Below are 10,830 nucleotides of genomic sequence, written 5' to 3'. Positions count from 1 at the left end.
ATTGTGAATAGGTCATTGATTGTATTTGTTCGAAAGAAATTGCAACTCAGAGATTTGTCTATAAAATTATTTAGTACATTTTATATATTTTATTAAATTGTTACATCTTTCACCTTGAGTTACTTATAAACCTAGATCATCAGCATTGGAGATACTTAAATTTTAATTGTCTACCTTCTCCAGTATTAGAAATACTACCTCAGGAGGTGCTTGATAAGTACTTTATATGAAGATGTAATAAAAGAAGCCTACAAACAAGAATCAATAATTAGTATAATAAATAGAACAGATAAAAACAGATAAAAGCTGGATAAAATTAAAACCAAATCAAGAAAGGATTCAAAATTTTTGTAAATGCAAGATCAACTTAAATATCAAAATCATTGTTAGATGCAGTAGCACTAAGAACATCTTTGATAAGTAAATCTCGTCCAATTAAGAACATGATCGAATTACATATATAATTGTAAACTATTAAACAATAAAATTAGATAATTTAGTGGGCTTTATCTTTTAGTTTTGGATTAACAACTTTGTCATTAAATGCTAGTTTGATAACTTCTAATCACATTCATTTTAAAAATGGAAGCCACCTATGTGGGTGCAAAAAGCATATGCCTCTGGTTCTAGAAAATCGGGACCTAGTTATGTTAGAACGTAGTAACTATAAACATTATTTAAAATATTTGCATGTTAAAAATAACTTTAAGGTAACTTGAAAATAACCTGAATGTAACTTCATTAACTATTTAGGAAAACTTTAATTTTGTTACATAATAAATGCAAGGTGGTGAAAGTAAAACTGAGGAAACTTAAAGATAATGCTTCAGTGTCCAACGTCATCATCCAATTCAACCACCACAAGTCTCAAATGCCACAAAATCTCAGATTACATCCAATAACTATTTAATTCATAATGCATGAATGTTTGGATGTCAAGGTTGCTGGTATATAATAAGATTAATAGTTTATCATCAGCCAAACTTCATGAAAAACATTACTCAGGGACTACATTTTAACTAAAGTCCTCCTCTTGTCTCTGACAATAGTTTTATTTGCTCCATTGTATGGTATAGGATGAAATGTAGCCTGAACCACATTGTGGCTACAACATCGTCGCTAAGGTTATTCATGTGTTTCATTGATTCAGATGATACACTTGCAAGCATTTTGAGATTCAAAGACACAGGGAAAATATCATGCTTTGAATTTATCACCACCTTATTCTGCATTTTACTATTTTACTATCTTTCACAATATTCAAATGATATACTATTATTACCTGGTGCCAAGATGTCATGGGATGGTGCATATGGTGACTTACCTGCTGCATGCTATTCTTGCAACTGTGCTATGGCACATAGTGCCTCGTTTTGTACATGTGCTACAAAATTTCTTGTAGTAGTTGTTGACTGGGCAATGTTGTCATGAACAGCACATAAGGTTACCTTTAACTTGTCATAAATGGGCTTAATTGGGCTCTCTTTGAACTTTGCTGCTATCACATACACAATTTGAACGATATGATCAACAACACTAGGCTTAGGGCAATATGCGCTCCTCTTGGGCTGAGCACCATCTAGCATGTTGAAAGTTTTATTGAACAATTTGTACAAAGATCTGAGAGCCATATCTGGACATTGTGCTGTGAATCAAGTAGCACTACCAGCTGCTCCATCATCTTCTATTCTATACTCCATTCTCAAAACTACTTACACAAGCACCTTCATCCAATATGACTGCCATCACCAATCAATTATGTGACAAAGAAAAGTATATGCATAAATAAAAAAATATTCACAACTATAGTTGTGAACCATTCCAGTTGTTCATACTAAGGTTTTCCAAATATTGGTACAGGTTCCCAATAAATCGTCATGAGCTCAGGTGACTGCATACACATATAAGATAAAACAATTGTTCCATTTATCACCATTAGTGTATAAGTATTGGTGGAGTCCTGGAAAGCTTTGATGCATCATAATTACTTGAGTAATTACCTCACAGCTATCTCTACTTTTTCACTATTCTATATGCTACTTGCTCCAAGGATGATGCACATTTCTAAAATCAGCCTTTATATATATATATATATATATATATATATATATATATATATATATATATATATATATATATATATATATATATATATATCAGGAACCACATTAAGTAATGTGTCTCCTGATGAGTTTATTCATGACTGGACAATCCCATTTCTGATATCAGAATGCTAATAAAAATGGCTGACTTAAAATGCTGAGAAAATTTGTATATAATTTTACATGGCCCTGGAGGGTTTTCATTCAAGTCTTCAAGACCTTTCAATAGTTTTCATGGAGTATTTCTTACAGATATGATGATGATGATGATGACGACACCATTGGAAAAGTGACTACTATATCCCAACATGCTTTTATGCAGATGTGATGAAAAAAGTACGAAAACCTGTATGAGAAAAATTGTTTACTTTTACACAAGATTTTGAAGCATTAAAAAGGCTATTTCAACTGATTCATTCACACCCTTCCTCTATCATATTTTTATTACAAACAATACCATTAAATAATTTCACATACAAATATATGGCACATGTATTTGAAACAAGACTTTGACAAACTCCACACTCCTTGTTTAAAGAAATGTTACCTTTTTCTCACAAATACTGTACATATAATATTGTAAATGTGATTGACAAGAATACCAAACTTTAATTTGTCACAAAATCAAAGCCAGATACACAATATAAATATCCAAGATGTGCTGGCAAAAATAGATTTTTATTGTAATCGAAACCAATACTTTTAACTCTGTGTAATATTGATAACAATAATTAGTTTCTCTGTGAGCAAAAGCATCTCAGAGTAACCAGATGGAAAATAATTTGCATAATAACAAAAAATTCATAATAGATATTAATTCTGGAGAACGATATTGGAAAAACATTATCCACAAAATGGAGTATTCAAAACTAAAGCACATATATTCAATATTTGTCAGTGCCAAAAACTATATAATTGTAAAAGAATGCAAGAGAGAGAGAGAAGACCAAGAAAAACTCGGGAAGGAGAAATTGCGACAAATAAAAACAAATTTTCCAAACCAAATATGTTGCAAAATGGGAAAGAGAAAAAGCTAGGAAAAAAGAACTCAGATCAGGAAATATTCTGTGGAGTAAATAATAAGAAACTAAAATGAATTACATGAATAATAAACTTAATGCAAGCCAGGTAAATAAGACCTACACACTGTGTTTAGATATCCAACACCATATAGCTTAGAAAACCAGAATAAATAAACCAACATGGATGAAGGAAAGATAAAGAAAAGGATAATAGTCATTAAATGTACAATCCATATCCAAAAACAATTTTAAAAAACTAAATCTCTTATTTTTTAACAGCTGACTGGGGGTTTAAAAACATGACAAGGGCCTGTGTAATAATCAGGTACTGAAATAAAAATAACAAGATTTATTTTCTGGTCTTTGGTCCTCAGCCAATAGACGAATTTTAAAAATGCTGTGACGGCCAGAGGCTATAATTAGGGAAATGAAAGCAATTTCAAGGTCTGATGGTCCTCTGTTCATTCACCTATACTAAGCATGGGTAAAACATTCTGGAGTTCACATTCCAGCTGGAATTTTTTATCCACACTAATGAAATAAGATGTACTCACTGTCTGGAGACTTTATGTAACACTAAAAAAAAAAATTGAAAATATGTTGTCTAGAAAATTGGTTGTTGTTGTTGTTGCTGTGGGGTTTAATGCCATTTTTCAGCACACAACAGGCTTTGCATGGCGGCCAGTATTAATGGTGGAGGAAGAACCCTGAAAAATCCTGGGAAGAATCACCGACCCACGAGAAGCTACTGGCAAGCTTTCTCACATACCCACATTGGCCGAATCCTAGACTCGAACTGGTCATGCAGACAGAGGTGAGATAGCAGTGATCCGTAACGGAGAGCGCTATAGGCCACTCAAGGCCCCAGAAAACTGGTCACTCTGGATATTATGATTAGTGATAGTTAATGCCATAACAGTATTTTTCCATGGATAAAACCAGGAATCCTGCCAGATGATGAAAGTGCAGGCATAACATTAGGGCTTTCTCATATAAAAAGATTGCCAAAATCTGTAGAAGGGGTGTGGTTATCATCCTTCATAGACTTATCACTACAAAAATATAAGGTAAGAGAGAAAGGGACTGTGTGATGTGTGTGATAATAACTAGTCTGAAATGCTGTATCCAAAGTAGGGTTCTCAATTTCATCATATCGGATGTCTTTACTTGAAACTTGAATGCAAACTTTAGCATGTGTGTGTGTGTGTGTGTGTGTGTGTCTATATATATATATATATATATATATATATATATATATATATATATATATATATATATACTTTAATATTATCAGCCCAACAGTTTTCTTTGCTTCAGTGAAAGTCCCTTTAGACTTGTACTGGTTAATATTACATACATAAACAGATGTGTGGAAAAAACATATTTTATTGATTTACTAGTGCAGGTTTTTACGAGGAAGCAATTAATATTACATGATAATAAATCTATGTTAAATTTACAGAAATAATAGATCATTGTTAAATTCTAGATACTGTAAATATATTATATGCGAATGCATTCTACAGGAACTGATATAATAATGCCCACATCCTAGATATAAACCTCAGTAATTTAATATGTAATAATGAAATACTACAGATATTTACTGTATGCTGAGTTGGTGTGCCATAAATATAAATCTTACACAAGTATAAAAATATTTGTAAAGTGAATATCAACAGATCAACATTCTGCAAGTCCATCAATACTGTATGAATGGATTTTAATTGTTTATCTCCTGAATCAAGAAATAAAAGCTTGGAATTATATCTACAAACCAACAATTGAATGTAAAGTATTTTTAAATGTAAAAAAGATTTTAATGTGTATATGTAACATTGACTCAAAACCAAGCCCTTAAACTGCGGAACAGAAATACATGTACAACATTTTAAAAGCCAGTTGACATCGTGCTTTTAAAACGATGCATATTATTTAATATATGTGTACTGTACAGGTCAAAAATATAAATACTTTACATTATACAGTAACAAGAGGTTCAAGTAAGCCTGAGATTGCCCATATGGCTGGCATATCCCAGCAAACAAATGCAAGAGTGGCTGGCCAAGAAATCTAGGACTGCGCAGAATGCTTTCTGTAGAAATTTCTCCAATCTTGCTGATTCCATATGTTATAAAAATGACTGTTTGACAAATTCTGTTACACAGTCTTTTGTGAATAATGTTGTGTAAATGTTTTTGTTTTTTTTCCGTTTAGTAATGGCCACCTAATTTGATGGGGGGGGGGCTAGTATCCTTTATATTAATGTGAGATGCTTTTAAGCCAGATTGCTTTGTTACACCTGGTAAAATAATTCTGTTTAGTAGCTTTTGAGATGAAGGTATTGTCAGTTGTAAAGTCACTTTTCCTTGTATTTCACCAGATGTTTTCAGCAAACTTTGGTCAAATTCTGTTCTATGGTTTTTGAAAAGTCATTGAAAGGTTTTTCTTCTTTTAGTAATGGTTCCTTTATCTAATGGCAGATCAGCATCATTTGAATGAAGCTGAAAGATCTTCAAGTCAAAATGCTCTCTGCCAATTTTTTTCAAAATCTGTTGAGCATTGAGAAGTAATTTTACATGTTTTTCTACTTATATTATCAGATGCCATATTCAAAGAAGATTGGCATGTTGGACTAAAATTGAAAGAACTTCATGGCAGGATGCTTTACATCAAACTTTAGTGGTTCTTGAAAAGAAATGACTTCAAAGATTTCCTAGTTTTAGTACTGGTGGTCATAACTGACTGCAGATTAGCATAATATAAAAAAATATGAAAGAGCCTCATGTCAAGCTACTTTCTGTCAAATGTTGTCAAATTCTGAGCAAACATGCTTACAGACTGATCAAATGAATGTTGGTTATTATTTGTCCTGTATTAAGCAACAATTGCACTCAGGATGTATTGAAGACAGAGATTTAGTGGCCATTTTGTTGATGGTTCAATAATAATCATATTAACAATTATCAGATTTTTAAAAAGCTGACATAATTTAAAAATAACCTAACATCAAAGATCAGTGACTGACACCTGCACAGATAGTAACTTTTAATATATCAATTACTTATTTAGTACTAAAACTGTTTTTACTTCAGTTAATTGGTGAAACAGGAGTCATGTAATGATCATATTATATCCAAATCTGTGCTGTAACAAAGTGCACTATAGCAGTGTTTCAATATATTAACTGAACAAATGGGTAACAGACACAAAGACGTACACAATTTATATAAAATAGGGGGGATAACTCTTAAAATGCTGTCCTTTTTTTGTCATGATCTAAAATGACACTAAAATTAATGAATATATTTTGAAGGGATTTGGAGAAATAAAGTAGACAAAATTGTGATGGATGGATGGCCAACCTTACTCCACAATGTACCCTCTCACAAACTTTGTTTGCAGTGGGGGAGATGAGGTGGCAGTGGGAGTGTATAATAAACTATGACAGAGAAAGGGTTGAAAATTACTTACATTCAGATCACACTTTTCCAAAAAAAGATAACAAACTCTGATGCAGTTTTGATGTAGACAGTACATATGTGAGACTAAAATATCAACAATTTACATTACTTTTCCTGACTTTTGATACAAATGAAGATCTCTTAAGCATCCTTTTCTATATAGGGTGATTCATACACTGACATCGGTGGACATGTGCATACAAGATTTTGATCACCGTATATGTCGTCAATCCTGCTAACCGTTGGCCAGAACTTGCTTTGTGGTTTCACAAAAGCCTGAAAGTACATGACATCGGGATAACATAAAAAATGCAATGACAAACAAGGAAGTGGATTAAGTGATGTTGTTTATGCAGTAAAGGTCAAGAAATATTTGCAAAGGAAAACACTACTTTTAAGATGGGTGATATCTGGCAGCTGTGTTTGTTTCCAAATCTCTGTTATATACTGTCCCCATTATAATGTATTTTCACATTTTCCATGTTTTACTGACATCAGTAGCAACAATGTATATACAGGCTTGGACAAGCTAAGATTTGATGACACCTCTATGACATGTCAGTTTATGTTTGGTGCAGACCTGAAAAAGGACCATAAATAAAAAAAGTAGCATGAATTAACCACACTTGGTAAAAAAAGTTTAATAAATGGCCTCGTCTATGTTTTTTCACTGACTGATATGATGATATGGCTAGTTGGGTGTCATTTGTAATTGTGTTGCCACTAAATAAATTTCACAAAGGAACACTGTGGGCATGTTTAATTAACATATTATATTGTCTACAGGGTATCAGAAGACTGTGAGCATGTCTAATAAACATGTCACTGTGAGCATACCTGACAAACATGTCACTGTGAGCATGCCTGACAAAAATGTCACTGTGAGCATGCCTGACAAACATGTCACTGTGAGCATACCTGACAAACATGTCACTGTGAGCATGCCCGACAAACATGTCACTGTGAGCATACCTGACAAACATATCACTGTATCTAGAGAGTATCAGAAAATGGAGCATGCTTAACTAACATATCACCTTGTCTACATGGTGTCAGAAGTCTTTGTGATCATGCTTGATTTACATATCACCTTGTCTATAACGTAACATTAAAACAATGGTACTTAACTCATGAGATGCGACCCAAAACTGGGTCACCATGCTCTTTTGAGTTAGATGCTGAGATCAACCTTAATAAATTGTGATTTCCTACAAAAGTGGTACTTTTAGCATTTGATGGGTCATGCGGCTAACACCACTAACCTAATTTGTGTCACTACCCAAAAAGGTTAAGAATTACTCCATTAAAATATCAGCAAATAGTCACAAATTTAATCATAATGAAAACTTATATATTTTAAATATATGTCACTGAAAAATTTACAATAGTTCCCTAGCTAGTGCTCAAAATGTCAGTGAATGCACATGATCCATCCTTTATTATTTTAATCAAGTGGAAAGTGAGGAAATGCATCTGTGCAGCCTTGGGCATATCATTTCTAAACTCGACATTAGTCATCAAATGTTCTGTGATAGTTCAAAGACTAGCATTCACAGTATTGAAGAATGCACAGGGTCATGCTGTATTTTTAAACCAAGTGGTATGTGAAGAGATCTTTCATGAAACCACAGGTGTAATTAGCACAAGCACATTCAGAGAATTTTTGTCCCCAGGTTACCAAAAGAATAGAATGATGAAATATATATGTCAAACTTCTGGCAGCAGTAGAGTTACCAGGAAGACATGGAAAGTAACTAATATTTGTGTCTGTGTCTCAGAGGAAATTAAAGTAACATGGAAATGAAGGGATGAAGCCGATCAGACACCTTGACCTTGAGATAAAACCTTTACTGTGATACACAAAATGCTGTCAAATAAACCCAAATGCACCATAGTTCATCCCTGAACCTCGAAAGGAGCTTAAAATAGAAAGCAGAAACAAAAGCATCCATGAAATGTGTAAATATGACCTTGAATCTGAAGATGAGACCCCAAATGTGGAATGCACCACATCTTCTGACAATATACAAATATACCAAATTTCATTCAATAACTGAAACTAAAATATTGGCATGTGACCTTGACCTTATAGATGGGACCTCTGATGTGGTACCAATATATCAAGTTTCATCTCAAAATGGCTCTTGCCATTGTGTGTTTTAATGCCATTTTTCTGCACACAATAGGCTATACATGGTGGCCAGTATAACTTGTTGAGGAAGAACCCGGAAAAACTGCAGTAAAAAACAACCAACTGAAAGGAACCCTCCTGCAAGATTGCTCACATAAACCAAAGACTGGAAAAATGCATACCAAAGAGAGATGGCAGTGATCAGTAAAGTCTAGAGCTTTCAACCGCTTGGCACCTGGGCCAATTCTAATGGCTCTAAAGTTACAGAATGGAAATGAATAGGAAAACATAACATTCAGACCCCATGACTTTCACATTGAAGACTTTACCCCCACTATGGTGCATGACACACTTGCTAATGATGATATATTTAAGCACACCAAGTTAAAACTCTTAATCTCAAACTGCTCTTTAAGTTACAGAGAGGAAAACACTAGCCCATGACTCTGACTTTTAAGATGTTTCTACTAACCAATGACCTTGACTTTTAAGATGCTTCTACCAATGTCAAACACAACATACTTGCTAATGATAATTTATATATTAAGTATTCCAAATTTCATCCAAAAACTTAAAGGGCTAAAATGTTACAGAACAGAAAGGAAAGTGTTACAGAAAGTTAAAATATTCACCTGTGACCTTCATATTGAAGACGTGATCTCCAATATGGTACATAAGACAATTCCTACAGACAACAAAAAAGTATACCAGGCTTCACCCCAAAGCTAAAAGGGCTCTAAAATTACTGAAAAGAAATGAAGTGTGATGGAAAACATAAAATACTGACCTATGACCTTGAAGATAGGACCACTAATGGGGTACATAACCCACTTTTCATCATCATTGCAAGTATAGCAAGGTTTCATCCTTTAATCTTTAACAGCTCTGAAGTTAAAGACCAGAACAGAAAGCAACAGAACAAATATTAAGATGTGACCTTGACTCTGAAGGTATATGATCCCTAAGTGGCATAAAAACACACCTGCTATTAATGAAGGTATATGACCCCTATGTGGTATAAAAACACATCTGCTAATAATGAAGGTATATGACCCCTATGTCACATAAAAACACACCTGCTAATAACATACAAAAACATAACATGTTTGATCTCTTAATCTAAAATAGTACTCTGTAAAACAGTGGAATGGAACGTAAATGCAATACTTAAAATACAAACCTGTGACCTTGAACCTGAATACATGATACTTAATGTGGTTATTACAAACCACCTAATGATGATGTAAAAATAAAACAAGTTTCATTCCTTAATCTAAAATGACTTGAAAGTTAAAAAGTGATACAAAATGAAAGATGGATGGATGGAAAGAAAGAAAAAAAGCAGTCGAAAACTTAAAATGTTGAGCCATGACCTTGATCTTGATGATACGACTCCCAATGTGGCACACAGCATACCTTCTAATAATGATGCAAGAGTATGTAAAGTTTCATCCCTAAATCTCCAATGGTGTTGAAGTTATATGGTTGAAAAAATGATGGATGGACAGATGGATGGATGGACGGATGGACAGACAGACAGATGGATGGATGGATGGAAACATGCACAGTACTTGCCACACTTTTGGTGGCAAGGCCAGAGACAATAAAACAAAGTGCAATCACAAGATACCAGTAATTTCCTGGAACACATTCTCAAACTCAAAGATAAATAAATTGAACAGAATTCACATCACCTTTATCTGATGCAAACTCTTCATAAGCTAACATGTCAGGGTCTATAACTCTACAAAACCATGACATAATGCTGATAGGTGAGTTAACCAATATCAAGCAGCATACCAAATTTGGCAAAAATCAAATAATAATAAATAATGGATTTATTGTGTAGGAAAGATGGTGAGTGGGTTTGCCAATTGATCTATAACTCTGATTACACAAATGGCAAATCAAACTCAAGCAGGATTTCATCAATATTAAGCTGCATACCAAGTCTGGATACAAGTAAATAATAACATCATACCTGCCATAATGATGTGTCACATGAAAAACACAATTTTTACTCCTTAACCCATCTCTTTCATGATCATGTCTAGAAAAACATAACTTTCAATAATCTTATAAAGAAAAAAAAAGAAATCAGACAATGTTAT

General features: G+C 33.4%; 1 protein-coding gene across 1 annotated transcript in view; it reads right to left on the bottom strand.

The window, feature by feature from the left end:
- Positions 1-2,453: 2,453 nt before the first annotated feature.
- Positions 2,454-10,830, bottom strand: part of LOC149807778 (glycine dehydrogenase (decarboxylating), mitochondrial-like) — an 89,630-nt gene continuing 81,253 nt past the window's right edge. Inside the window, exon 24 of the mRNA XM_089970525.1 lies at positions 2,454-6,864. Within this exon, the coding sequence (XP_089826651.1) occupies positions 6,730-6,864 (135 nt within the window). The 3' untranslated portion in view covers positions 2,454-6,729. The remainder of the gene's footprint in view (positions 6,865-10,830) is intronic.

Source organism: Sinohyriopsis cumingii, chromosome 1 (assembly GCF_028554795.1).
Source record: "Sinohyriopsis cumingii isolate HCF-2022 chromosome 1, ASM2855479v2, whole genome shotgun sequence".
Taxonomy (NCBI): domain Eukaryota; kingdom Metazoa; phylum Mollusca; class Bivalvia; order Unionida; family Unionidae; genus Sinohyriopsis; species Sinohyriopsis cumingii.
Note: the sequence above shows the minus strand (reverse complement) of the source record. Positions and strands in the feature narration are given on the sequence as shown.